The 14537-nt window shown below is 46.5% G+C and overlaps 1 protein-coding gene across 1 annotated transcript; it reads left to right on the top strand.

Annotated features, from left to right (window-relative positions):
• Window positions 1-4849: 4849 nt before the first annotated feature.
• LOC122387446 (nicotinamide N-methyltransferase-like) lies at window positions 4850-14324 on the top strand. Its single transcript, XM_043377640.1, has 5 exons — window positions 4850-5051; window positions 7403-7526; window positions 7798-7992; window positions 8241-8361; window positions 13903-14324. Exons 1-5 carry the CDS (start codon window positions 4928-4930, stop codon window positions 14101-14103), a joined length of 765 nt encoding a protein of 254 aa, XP_043233575.1. The 5' UTR covers window positions 4850-4927; the 3' UTR covers window positions 14104-14324.
• Window positions 14325-14537: the final 213 nt, after the last annotated feature.

Below are 14537 nucleotides of genomic sequence, written 5' to 3'. Positions count from 1 at the left end.
ATCAACATAAAGTGGATTTCGTGATCCAAGCTTTCTCCTCCAGTTGCAGTAGCAATGGAATGATCGCATGTTTCATTTGCCAGACACTGAGTACCTGATGCACATACAATCTGCATAGCATCTAAGCATAGTAAAGCTGCCAAAGTCCATTCATTCTAGATTTTTAACTTGATAGTTAGCACTAATTTATCTTGCTGTTGTTATCATTCAATATTCATACCAATACATCAATATGCGCTCATCAGTCAACATTTTCTGGCATGATCCTGCTCAGCGTGCTCTTCAGTATTGCTCCAAGATCTGCAATATTATAGCTTGTTTTCGGCCAATAAGGTCTTTTAATTTTACTTTTTTTTTGCTGATATATGAGCCCGATCAACTTGCGTTTATCAACCAAAATTTCATGACTTCAAGTTCAACTTGATATTGATATTGCTCTGCCTCTGTCATCCTCCTGGATACTTCGGATTGTTTTCAGTCACATGCTTCTTAAATATGATATAAGTCAATCTTAAGGGATCCAAAACATCCAACAAAACGACGTACAAGAGTACGGAAGCCACCAGATAAAGCGCCTTGGAACAGAGCCAAGTTTGAGCCAAGTGGTGCTCCATTTGTTTGTTTACAATGATTGTAGTGCTGATATATTTTTAGGACTCTAAAGGTCGGCTTATAAAAAATGAAACGTTTTTACAAAAGTTGTAAGGCAAGTAATATTTATCTGAAAGAACTAGAATATTCAAAAGCCAAACACTATGAAATAAATGAATCGGAACGAAAAAGTAACCCAAAAATCCAGCCTAATCACCGGCTCCTAAATCTGCAACAAAATCAGCACTTTTCCCCGCAACTCGTTGTCCAGACGTAAATATGCCTGTGGTATATGCTGCTTTGTAGCAACAAGTGCCGCACTTTAAGCTGCCAAATTATTGCTTCCAAGTAAAGTCGCTAGGAACAGCGGAGATCCCAAAAAGTAAACAAAAATAAAAGTCAAATATCTTGAAAACCGGTGAATATTTTTCGGTGAAATTTGGTAGATATTCGTTTTCGCTCTTTCTGAATCGAGCGACATCACTTTCATGCCAATTCATAAACTTTTTTGAAGGTGGGAGGGTCCCTTTAAAAAACGATCTGACGAGAGAAAAGTTAAGGGCATTTACGTCATTTGTGGTACCCCGACTTTGGACTTTTGACGAAAGGGTCGAGGACCAGGGTCTGGTCAAGTTAGATTTCACAGGTCGGGTCATCCCCGATGGTCCATTAGGCCGTGGCGAGGGGCACGTAGAGACGTAGAGAGGAGCACGTAGAGGAGCACGTAGAGACCCCTTAAAGAAGGTTGAGGCGAAAATTAAGGGCACTGCACTCATGCGGTGTCCCGACATTTGACGCTAAATTTCGAAATCAATGAACTAAAGGACATGATGTGGAGTTTGCTAATGTAACAATTGAATGAAGACTTTACTCCGATAAAGCCTTAACCCTCGCCGGCCGAGGGGGGGGGGGGTGCCGCCCCCCCCCATAGGGTTTTTTTCGCGATAGCTCCGAACACGCTGGCAATAGAGAGCTGAAACTTGGCATACCTGACCTTTGATCCAAGCCGCATCTTTTGACACCAACCGCATTTTTGGGTCAGGTCAGGTCACTGACCTATGACGTCATAAGTGAACCTCTGCACGGTCTTCAGATGTCGCAACTCGCAACTTCGCAACGCCCTCACTGCCAGAGGAGATGTCACAGGGAAATGAAACTTGCAGGATCTAGTATCCATTATGAGTCTCACAACTTGTATATCTCGGATTTTTCCTAAAGGTCATATGAGGTCAGGTCATTTTCGTGACCTCACCATTATAAGTCAATGGGGAAAAATGAAAACTGCTATTCTGGCGCCGGGAACGATCTCCAACTGTCTCAAGCACACAGAATCGTGATTTGATGCACTCCTTGCAAGGTTAGATGCGTCACTTTTGCAATGTTGACCTTGCGTGACGTCATTTATGACGTCATCAAGGTCATATTAGTTTTTCGTCAATAACTCCCGATCAAATTAAGCTAGCGAGTCGAGAAAGCCACCAATGGACTCAGGAAGACCTGCCAAATCGAATGATATGCGACATGACCTCTTTCGACCAATTTCGTGACCTGGGGGTGCTGACCTGACCTTGACCTGAGGTCAACACCCTAAGTTGACCTGACCCGGACAAAAAGTATATCATTCGACGCGCCTGAGCGAGGCGAACACGATGCTGCCAAAATCGCGGCTCTGCGGCCGTTTTTTTTGCGAAGTTATTCACCAAAAACTGAACCGTACCCTGGGGCACTTGACCTGACCTCAGAGGTCACCGGTTGACCTAGGACCTTAAAATCGGGTACCAATCTCTGCGTCTCGTAACGGCGCACACGCTCGTTTTTTCCGCGACGCGCTAGCTCCACCAGGGGCGAAACGGCGAGGGGGGTCGTACCCGCCCCCCCCCCCCCTCGGCCGGCGCGTATGTAGAAAACCAATAGGTCCGGCGAGGGTTAAGTCAGAATTGAAGCTTGAAAATGATTCTCATTGTGAGGAACAGGGGTGTAATTTTATATTTCTTTGTGGGGGCAGATGCACATTGCACCCACAATCCTGAATTATGCCCCAACAATGATGGGCACCCACAAGTCTTTTACAAGCGTCCTTTCGAGAGCACGGCGCCCTTCGCATGCTCTAACGGCGTCCTGACCGTCCGCGTTCCTGGATAATATAGCTTTTTTTAGTCACTCGGCGCCCTTCTGGGAAAATGGCGCCCTTTTGACAGGACCGCGCCATTCTAATGGTCTAACGCCTAACGGCGCCTAACCGTCTCGCGCCCTAGTAGGTCTCTGTCCACCGTGCATCCCTCGACTGTTCGGCGCCCTTGTGGTCTTTCAGCGCCCATGGACCACATAGCGTTTTCAATCACTCGGCGCCCTTCTAGGAGAATGGCGCCCTTTTCATGGTCTCACGGCACACTCGTAACCGTCTGGCGCTCCTACTTACTACGTCCCCACCAACTTAGCATTGCTGACTGTGCGGCGCCCTTCTGCCTTCTGGCCTCTCAGCGCCCCTGGACCACGTAGCGTTTTCAATCACTCGGCGCCCTTCTATAGGAGAATGGTGCCCTTTTCATCGTCTCACGGCACCCTCGTAACCGTCTGGCGCCCCTACGTCCCCACCAACTTAGCATTACTAAATGTGCGGAGCCCTTCTGGCTTCTCAGCGCCCTTGGACCATAAAACGTTTTCAATCACTCGGCGCCCTTTTAGGAGAATGGGCCCTTTTCATGGTCTCACGACGCCCTCGTAACCGTTTGGCGCCCTTACATTTGGTGCCCCTCCTACTGGATGGCGCCTCCCCCAGCCCCCTCTACATTTTTTGTTTTGTTTTGACGCCCTTCCGGTCACTTTACACTTTTAACCGTATTTGCTTAGTCAGACAGTGCCACTTGAAGCTCCCTTCGGCTTGCAATGCTATCAAATTCGGTGTTAATTTAGGCTCCATACAGAATATTCTTTACGCCCCAAAACGGCCTGGCGCCCCTACAGCTGGGCACCCAGTCCCACAATCATTTTACGAAAATTTCACCCCTGGTGAGATACATTTCGGTATCCTTAACTTTGTGAAAGCCATATGTTAAAGTGATCTACGAATATCGATCTGAGACCACTTTAACCAACAGAAAAATAGCCGCCTGCAGGATTTTTTTTTTTTTTTTGCCTAAAGACCGCTTCACATACGGAACGTAAGCGGCTAAGCGCGATGGGCACGTAAATAGATAGGGCATACCGTTCACGCTGGCCGTATGTGAAAAGGTCTTGAGGCAAAAAATTCCGCAGTCGGCTATTTTTCTGTTGACAAAACTGGACACTGAACGTGAAAGTAAATGCGCATTCTAGATCAGCGATATTCGGGAGGAATATGAACCTGAATGTCGATGACTGTCATCGATATTAGGTACGAACGAAACTCCCTGACATTGGTAAGTGCAAGTCCTTTTATCCACCCTAATAATTACTATAATTAAACCAGCCTTTACCCCCAACTTTATCCACCCTAATAATTACTATAATCAAACCAGCCTTTACCCCAACGTCCGACTTTCTGTCCTGATCTGACCTGACTTATCTTAATGCAACCTCTTATTTGGCACGACTGATAAGGCATGAATCGAAGGCTCTACAGTCTACATGCACGTATCTTCTTTCCAAAATATAAACGCTAGTGCAGTGCAATTACCTACATTATAACACATGTAATCCTGGGCCTAGCAGATTGAGCTATTCATTGCCTACATGGACCAGAGAAGATAACGTTTATTTCCCTAACCTTGCAAAGTGCAAGTCCTTTTATCTGGTCCACCTGCAGGTTAGTTGTTCATGCCTGTCCGGCTGCCCAGGGCCTGACGTGCCCGGTGGCTAGTGGTCGTGCACCCGCGGTGACAGGTCACCCCAGCGCAGCTCTGCTACGCTCGCAGGGGACGAGGCTGGCCCAGCTCTCCACAGCTCTTATCGTCCCGGGCAGGGCTGTCGCGGGTCTCCACACCTCCTGTTCCATATGTAGCGCGCTATAAGGCGACCTGAAACGGTCCTCGGGGACCGGACCGGGGCGGTATCTGCTCCGGATGGCCGACATCTCAGACCGTCCGGTCAGCGGCAGAGGGATAAAACGGGGCGCGACGGACCGGAGCGGTCACTGGGCTCCAGGAGGACGCAGAGGACGGCGACAGCGCTGGTCAGCTGAGGTGTCAGAGTACTGGAAAGCTCTGCAGGATTCCAGTTAACCCCTGGTAGACTCTGCTGGATTGGAATAGTCAAAGATAATCTCCGCAGCTGGTCAGGGTGGAAGGCGGTCGTCTTATTCAATCTAGCTCAGCACCCGGGACTTAGACAGACGTGGTATCGCAGTGACGGCCCCACGATGACCGAAACCAGGCAACTGTACGCGTCGTTTGACTCGGCCAGGTACCACCGTGAGTACTACTCGGAGGTGGACCCCGAGGTGCAGTTCTTCCTCCAGCAGCTGCACCAGACATTCGCTGAAGGTGGGTACGATTACTAAGAGTGACACATTTAAATATCCCTAACGATTGACATCCGGTGGCTGATTTAAGTCTGTTGAATCACTAGTTTAAAGGATTATGTAAGCTCTACTTACCAGGCACAGAAAAATAAATGAAATATATTTTCCAAATTCCACTCACACTTTATGTTATTCAACTGGGATGACTGACTGGTTAGGCTGTGCCGCAGTACACTGACTGGCTAGGCTCTGCCGCTATATACGCTAGTTTGACTGCCTGCTTAGACCTGTCGTTTTCTGCGGCACATGTGCCGCAGAAAACGATAGTTGAACTGTGCTGCAATACACGCTAGTTTGACTGTCTGGTTAAACTGTGGCGCAGAAAACGATAGTTAGACTGTGCCGCAGTACACACTAGTTACACTGACTGATTAGCCTGTGCCGCAGTACACGCTAGTTTGACTGACTGGTTAGACTGTGCCGCAGTACACGCTAGTTTGCCTGACTGGTTAGACTGCGCCGCAGTACACGCTAGTTTGCCTGACTGGTTAGGCTGTGCCGCAGTACACACAAGTTTGACTGCCTGGTTAGACTGCGCCGCATTACACGATAGTTCGAGTGCATGGTGAGACTGTGCCGCATTAGGTACACATTAGTTTAACTGACTGGTTAGACTGCGCCGCAGTACACGCTAGTTTGCCTGACTGGTTAGACTGTGCCGCAGTACACGCAAGCTTTACTGACTGGTTAGATTGCGCCGCAGTACACGCTAGTTTGACTGACTGGTTAGACTGTGCCGCAGTACACGATAGTTCGACTGATTAGCCCGCGCACCGACGGGGGTCTGCGCCAACTTAGTACCGACGGGGGGGGGGGGCGGATGACCGCCCCCCCTGAGATCTCGAGAACGAAGCAAGATAGCGACAAGCGGTAAACGGCATCGGATACGCACGGTCAAGATCTACAATTTTTACTAAGGTCATTTTCAGGTCAGGTCAAAGATGACGTCACAGGGGTCGAAAAAGTCAAAATGGCGGCGCTAAATATGGAGAGAGTTTTTCTCGAATAACTTTCGAATTAGTCAAGATAGGAACAAACTAAGGGCATCATCGTGATCCTCTCGTCAATCCGCATCGAATGATATATATGTTGACCTCGAAAGGTCAAGGTCAAAGGTTGACCTCAGGTCACGTGACCTCGAGGTCATCATGTATATCATTCGATGCGTCTTGACGAGCTGAACACAATGAGACCATCCACGCGTCTGTATCTTGTTCCTGTACGGAGTTATTGGCCAAAAACCTTTGGTGACCTTTGATGACGTCACATGACCTCACAGCTGCCCAACAGCAAAACAGACCTCAAGGTAGTGAAGGTTGATCGTATATGAAGTCATGTATGGTATATGGGGCCATTCCGACCCGTTTTAGTGGTAAAAACAGGGAGTTGATTTTTCCCCCATTGACTTATAATGGGGAGGTCGCGAAATTGACCTGACCTTAGGTCACCGATATCAAAATTCCGAGATATAAAAATTGTAGCTACTAATGACCTAATAACATCCTGCGACTTTCAAAGGCCTACGACATCTACTGTAGCTCTGGCACGGTGACAAAGTTGCAAAAAAGTGACTTGAGGTTGGGTCATTCAAAGTGACCTGGTGACCTGACCTTGAAAGGTAGGAGGTTCAAACTTGCACACCATGTGTAAAATTGATAAGGGAATAGTCATACCAAATTTCGCGGCGCTACGCGCCGCGGTTTTCCCGCTATTTGCGAAAAACCTCAGGGGGGGGCGGATATCCGCCCCCCCCCCGTCGGTGCGCGGGTTAGACTTTGCCACAGTTTCTATTTTGCACCTTGAATATGCATGAAAAAATGGTATGTATGTACTAACCTTCGGGTTGACAGTAGACAGAGAGTTGGGGTTCCAAAAAAAAACCTACCGCTACCACCTAAAATTCATTCTAATCTGAACAGAGTGAACAGCCATCCTCAAGCCACGGATACGACAGTCGTAGACTAGGTATATATTCCGTGCTCAAGCCTTTGAAGGACAGAACAAAACAAACATTCGGTATAACTGAGCAGTACCTAAAAGAGAAGCATATCTTATGAGACGTATACAACACATTCGTGTGGACGCGTCTCGTATTATTTCTGCTTCTGAAAAGGGTGTCGAATCCGTCTCTGACGAAATGAGTCCACCCGAATACGTTGTACCTCATATTATTCGGCATAATTGCACTCAAAACCCAATAAATCCATTAACACATATAGCTTAAGTTTCTGCTTGCATCACAGATGCATTTTGTTGTATTTAAGCCATGCTGGTGCCTCCTACGGCAGTGAGACGACTCCCTGTTCTGCGCAGGGCTGACCGACTGCCCGGGTCGGGAAGTTCTGGACATTGGCTGTGGTCCGACCATCACTGCCGTACTCTCGGCCTCCCGGTGGGCCGACACCATCACAATGGCCGATCTCGTGCCTGCCAACCGGTGAGAAATACTATCCCGGACTTGAGTGTTGTGTTAATTTAGCTATACATAGAACATATCGATACATGCCATGTGCGACATATGCATATGATGTGCTAAATGCAGTAATGTACAAAGTATAGGTAAGAAGGTACAGCACTGAGAGTATGTCAGCTGATACGAGTTCAACTTTAATGAAGTTGGCTAATTTATACGAATATAGCGAGCTACTCAATTTATTCGTGTTCTTGGATCCGGTGGTAACCACCGTTTGGCTGTTTCTGTTTCTCAGAGAGGCGGTTATGGAGTGGCTGAAGAAGGGGGAAGATCAGCTGGACTGGAGCCCCCACCTGAAGTACGTGGCTGCCCTGGAGGGAGGCGGGCTGACCCCGTCCCAGCTTGCCGACCGGGTCCGACACAAGGTCAACCGAGTCCTTCCAGCAGATGTTCTGCAGGAGGAGCCGCTGGGAGCCGCCGTCCCGAACAGGCACGTGGTATAATGCAGAGCGTCTGAACCAGACTGTTCCAGTTGATCAAATGCAAATAAGCCTGAAAGGTCTGCAATCATTGCTTCGGTTAACCAGTGGTAACTGGAAGTAACTGATAAGCTCCAATAGTGATCCATGACTCCATGCTTTTGCACAGCATTGCTGTTCGACTCGTTGACGAAACCGAGGCAGAGACAGGCAGCACATGAAATAACTGATTAGTTAACTAAATTTCTCTCCGTTTCAGGTTTGATGTGATGCTAAGTAGCCTGTGTTTGGAGTTTGCCGCCACCGACTTGACGCAGTATCAGCAGGCCCTGAGAAATGTGACGACGCTTTTAAAGCCCGGAGGCTACCTCATTATGCAGGTAATCAGGTTAATATCTTATAATAATGAGCTTACCTGCAGTCAAAAATTGGTTTAACCCTCGCGGGCCCGGGGGGGGGGGCGAAAAACGCCCCCCCTGGCGAATATTTGCGATAACTCCCGAACGCTTAGGGATAGGAAGACGACACTTTCAGTACCTTTTCTCCCATCAATTTGACATCTTCTGAAGTAAAAAATTTGGACATAGCCCCCTTGATGACGTCACAAGGTCCATTTTTCTAGACCCCTGCACGGCAAACTTCGGCGTCACAGACGCAAACTTCAAATAGCTGCTAAAAATAGAGTTTTAGAGATAAAGACAAATTACGAGCACGGCTGTGTAGCGTTTCACCTAGAGAAAAATAGAAAAATAGTTTTGGTGACCTGAGGTCAGAGGTCAGGTCAACGACCTCGAAATGTGGTTTTAGTTTTTCGCAAGTAACTTCGACAAAAATGGTCCTAGAGCTACGGCAGTGGTACCATCGCATTCGCCTTGTCAAGCCGCGTCGAATGATATATATTTTGTTCGGAAAAGGTCAAGTTTCATGTTGACCTCATGTGACCTCGAATGACCTCTGGTTGACCTTGACACATGAAGGGTCGTTTATGATGGATTTGTACCCGCTGATCACGAATCTGGCATCTATTTTCCTCTAAGCCTTCATTTAGAGCTTCCGGATGGCAAAATTGTCTTATTTATTATTACTAACTTGAATCAGTGAAATAGCCTCTAGCAGGGATACTCTTCTGTGACCTTGACCTTTGAGCAGCCTTGTATCGTAAGATGAACCACAAATAGGGAACTGATAAGCCTCAAAACATTTCAAAACATCTTGGAAGTTAGCACGCAAGATGTGCGAAAAAGTGCCAAGTTTGAGGTCAATTTTGAGCGTGACCTTGACCTTGACCTTTGATTTGGAGCACATTTTCAGAATCCTCAGATTCTCTTCTTTCGTTTGACACCCAATTTTGCCGGTTTGATGCAGCCTGCCGTCCTCTAGAAGGCTTACTTTGAGATCACTACACATGTGCCGGTTTTGGCCTTTGACCTTGACCTCTGACCTTGAAAATTGACCTGAGGTCAAAAATTTTAGGTGCATTAGAATCGTCTCGTAAGGACCTTTCGTTTGGTATCGCTTTTGTTTCTGTAGCTCCCTTATTTACGGAGTTAGACAGGGGGGGGGGGGCGAAAAACGCCCCCCCCCGGGCTGCGGTGGTTGGGATTACCCCCCGGGCCCGGCCGGGTTAAGAAGCATATTAGGTTGGAAAATACTCTATAAACTTCATAAGGATATCAACATTTTACAGGGAACCAGTTTTGCATGTCGAACCCTGGTGTGTTAGGACCTGTAAGAAGACGAGAGAAAAAAAAAAACTCGAGATGCCCACACTGAAAACAGTTTAACCCAGGGCCGGCGAGTAAACCGGTGTTTCGCGGGTACCCCTATCCGCAACCATTTTTAACCACCCTCCCAGGAGTCAATTTAGGACATAACACTTTCGCAATTCACTCTGGAGAGTAGTAACCCTCCACGACTATTCGCGCACCAGTGGCTCGCGACCCCTCCATCGAAAGGTATTCATCGACGCCTACCTGGCAGCAGCGCCCCACAAACCCCTAGGAGATGGGATTACCCTCCACGCCTACCCTTCGCCGACCAAATCACGAGTGCCAAAAAAACTCCCACGCTTGAACATATTTGCGGGAAAATATCTATATTATAGCAATCTCACACCTAGAAAACATCGGTGAGAAAGTTTTACATCGGTGGGAAAGGTCAAATCGAATTCCCATAGGAATTTCGACATGACTCAGTCACCGGCAGCCATGCAGACCGCCCGAAATCAAGGAGATGTGGCGCCGCCGCTTTCGTGACCTATATAAGAATCAAAATGGTCTCACTTGGTAGTTTCGGAAGAAAAAGCGTTGCCAATCGTCCCGTGATGAATATTGCAGAGGTTTTAAAGATGCACCCTAACAATTGTACTTTCGCCCCCACTTGAAAACCGCCAAACAATGTGCCAACATATCATTGGTTCAAAAAAAGTTAAAAAATTGTTGTAATTCAAAACCGTATGAGACAACGCCATCTAGTTGTAACAGTAGATCCAACTCCTTCAGGGCAGGTTATGTAAAGGTTCGCCATCCACGGATACGCGTTTACGATACCTCGAGTAGTTCCAACTCTTTAAGTGAGGGCTATGCCAATGACTCGACACCCGCGGGGACAATATCCGCTGCTGAGTAGCTACCTTACTGCAGACTGTGGGTACGGTGCATATTTACGAGTACCGTAAACCGGGGTGAGTTGATATGGGGTGGTGAGTTGATATAAATTGCTCGAAAAATGTTAAAATGTGTGTTGCTCATCCATTTGTAAACCAATTTTTAGTTTTATTTTTCTGTGAAGTGAAGCAACCAATAAGTGATGCATATAGCTGAGGAAGGCATGCATGTGGTGCAGTGCCTTCTTAACACATTACTTTTTTCAAAGTCCTTTTTTTCTTCTGATTTTGAAACTAAGGAAAAGTCCCCACCCTACAGCAAAGACGGTGGATATTCATGAAACAACATGCACTGGGAAAGAAACTACCATCAATTTACTGTTGATCCCAGGTAGTTTTGGGTTTCACCTATAACAACGCTTTTTTTATAATTTTAAGAAAAGTGACAGGTGGTGAGTTGATATGCCATCAGGTGGTGAGTTGATATGCATGATAAAAGCTGATACCAGGCTGGTAGGCATGCAAATTAGCATGAAATATGGGTCTGCAGGTAAGACAAAGTCAATTAGACCAACTCTTCTCCTTTTCTTTCCCCACATCATTCCATCAACCCCAAAAGCTTTAGTTTTTTCTGAATGCTTGAGACGAGGCCTGTTAGTATCACTGATGTTAGTTGTCGGACTTTCGTCCCCGTCTTGAGTTGAGATGTTAGTTTCACAACGTTTCAGCCAGTAGCTTCTCCGGCCGTAGTCAAGCCTGCCTCGATAGTGGAGTGGTTACAACCGTGGACCATCACCGGGGAAACCCGAGTTCGATTCCCGCTGACTACAGGAGCTTTCGAACTGTTTGACGCGTACGGCGCAACGCCACCAACATCCAGGTCCTTGAGGGTCAAAGAACACCTGACGAGTGACGACGGCCGGAGAGTAACTGGCCGAAACGTTATGAAACTGAATCTCAACTCAAGACGGGGACGAAGGTCCGACAACTAACATCAGTAACCCCAAAGTTTTTTTTTCTGTGGACATACCTAACATGAAAAAAGGCACAGCACAGCTCCCTGTCAAGTCTCAAGATGGCTCCCTACAAGCTACAAAGGAACACTATAGAACACCTATATTACATACAGATTAAAAAAACTGTTATATTTATTCGTAGTTTCGAAAATGACAGAACTGTCATTTCTGTATGGCTAACAGCGCGGGAATTCTGATCTCGTGAAACTGATTAGTTTTCCTGCTTGGCAGTTGCCAACCGAGAATGAGAGGCAAAATGAAATGGAACAAACAATATAAAGAAATTGACTGGTGTTTAGCCCTCGCCCGTATTCGTGTTTTGGCAGCGTTTAACGTATGGGGGGGGGGGGGTCCGTTGGAATCCCATCGTCGTTTGGCCCCTGGTGGAGCTAGAGCTTCGCGGAAAAAATGAGCGTGTTGCCCGAGACGCGAGGAAGCCGATGATAGCCAACTTGGTCATTGGTTAACCTTCCAGGCCAGGTCAATTACCCAGAAGTCGGGAAAATAGGGGGTTATTTGAAGTTCGTAAAGCGAGTTTATTATTTTTTGGCTGTTGCTGATGGCGAATGTCATGTTAGTTTTGCTCACAGATGTCTTCGTACATTTAGGCCAGGTCAGGTCAGGTCAGGTCAACCAGTATGTGTCCTGCCGGCTATCCATAGGGAGTGTCAAGTGTCAGCTACCACTAACGGTGTCGTAACATGTTACGAAGGCACTAAAACTACTTCATAAATGATCAAATGCATGTTAAATTCGAAATCGGCCCGAAAAAAACTACCCTAGAAACATGTAAAACTCCAAAAAGTGAACCGAGATCACCAAAGGTCAATGACCTGACCTGACCTTCAGGCGACCTTGACAGTTGACACCCAAAATACTGCGTGGGACCAACATCATTTACATGTTTGGACGTTACAATCACAAAAAGACTGGAAATGCGCGGATAATGTGAGCCGACTACGCCAAATCGCGATTCCGGCCAAGCATGGTCTCGAGAATCAGGTCACAAGTCAAAAACCATTTGAGTCAGAGTCATGAAATCTTTAGAACATGTGTAAAATTGATAAACTCGAGAGGTACTGAAAGTTTCGTCGTGATCGGCCGCTTTTTGCGCGAGTTATGTGCGAAAAGCCGAGGTGGTCCGTTCGCCCGCCTATAAGTGCGAGGGTTAATTTTGGCTTTTGATGCCGAATTCTGTTTTATGTCGCTTAGAATACAGTCCGAATTAGATTCGCTTCACTTCACTTCATTAATATTTTGTTGACTACCAGTCAACAAAAGCTCAGAAGTATATGTATTCTTTCATTTCAATCCATTATTTCTGTCAGAGGCATATCAACCTTGACCCGCAACTGACAATGTGTTTTAATTACAAGAAAATACACTTGTAATTCCAAAATATATTGCCAGTTTTGATACCGTTGGCTTGAGGACACGTGACTAGCCAAGTTCAGAATGTTCTAAGTAAAACTAAGTATCATAAAGCGAAAAAATGATGCTGCTAAAATCAAGCCATTTTGATCGCGCTGTGTTGGACATGATTGCGTTTTCATGAATGTGAGGTCTGCTGCCAAACTACTAGCATTTTTCTAATGGTTTCTTTCAGGATGTGTTCTCTCATCCTTTTTTTAAACACTGGCATTTTATCAACTCACCTCTGAGCTTCTTTAGCCGAGAAATTTTGAAAAATCCAAAATCATATCAACTCACCCCCTGTGGGGTGGTGAGTTGATATGAACTTTGGCGTTTTAAAAAAGGGGCTTAATATATACATTTTTTATTCATTTTTGCTGATTGCCTCCCCAAGGCATGTGCCATGAAACTGGCACAAAAAGAATTCCGTAAATGAATGTGGCTTTTAACGAAATCTAGAATAACCTCAAAATCCATATCAACTCACCCCGGTTTACGGTAATAAGGCAGGCAAGTCTGCTTACCCTCTAGCTAGAATCTGGACATGGCGAGTTAATACACATATACCACCCGCAGAGCAACGCTTAATTCGCCAGCTTCGGGTAAAATTGTTTTCAGTGCACGACTCTTGCATGACTAAAATGCGACATCCGTGTTTCTCGTTTCTTGTCAACAAAGCGTACAATGAGAAACGAAAATAGTAAAATAGAAAATAGCAAAATAGAAACGAAATGATGACGAATATTAAAAAGTAATGCTTCCGTTATGGAGTGTTCGTCCAATCATATTCACTGTCCCTCAGGCCTCAGATCCTCGATTATAAATTCTAGAACATTAATATTATTATTTTCAGCTAGCCCGAGTGACACTATATAATTGGCCGGCAGGGCGCGCTAGGAAACTCATTCTACCTGGTAGAGGAGGCGCGTTTTCCGTCAGTGTCGCTTACACACTCGATGATCAGCGAGTCGCTCCGTTCTACCGGCCTCTGCGAGGAACAGTGGCACCAGATCCCGCGTCAGTGTCCTCTGGACAAGATGGCGGACCACACTGGCTGCTTCTTTGTGGTCGCCCGGAAGAAAGAATGAATGGCAGTGACACGGCTGTCCTCTGTTTGAGGACGAGTGATGAGCGCGGGTGGGGGAGGGAGGCAGCCGTTCTCCCGCTATGTCATCCGGACCTGAAGATGTGTTATGACACTTAATTCAGTTTCTTCTCTGATAATCTGATAATCTTCTCTGATAAAATTCTCCCGTTACCCGGAATTGCGCGATCGGACGGTAGGGGTCGGGGTCTACGCAACAAGCTCTGCTTAGCGTGGGCTCCGGCTCTGTCAATCCGTCCATTCAAACATTCGAGCTAAATTTATAAAAAAAAAAATCGATAGGTACATGCATCTATGCCTACAATCAGATGCAGTTGTCAGCCTCTTGTGGTAGGTATGTGTTTCCTCTTTTTGTTGATGTATGCCTCATCCATGTTTCAGGTATATCGTATGTATGTTTCAGGACTAGCCTTTAGC

The sequence above is a fragment of the Amphibalanus amphitrite genome, unplaced genomic scaffold (assembly GCF_019059575.1).
Source record: "Amphibalanus amphitrite isolate SeventyFive unplaced genomic scaffold, NRLGWU_Aamphi_draft 000286F_arrow, whole genome shotgun sequence".
Taxonomy (NCBI): Eukaryota; Metazoa; Arthropoda; class Thecostraca; order Balanomorpha; family Balanidae; genus Amphibalanus; species Amphibalanus amphitrite.
The sequence above is the reverse complement of the archived record's forward strand: the minus strand, read 5'-3'. Positions and strand labels throughout refer to the sequence as shown.

What these genes read in the sequence shown, in the direction of transcription:
- LOC122387446 (XM_043377640.1), top strand. Translation starts at nt 4,928, where the DNA reads ATGACCGAAACCAGGCAACTGTACGCGTCGTTTGACTCGGCCAGGTAC. An exon ending in GATCTCGTGCCTGCCAACCG is followed by an intron (nt 7,527 to 7,797) that starts GTGAGAAATACT and finishes TCTGTTTCTCAG; the next exon opens with AGAGGCGGTTATGGAGTGGC. An exon ending in GAGGCTACCTCATTATGCAG is followed by an intron (nt 8,362 to 13,902) that starts GTAATCAGGTTA and finishes ATTGGCCGGCAG; the next exon opens with GGCGCGCTAGGAAACTCATT.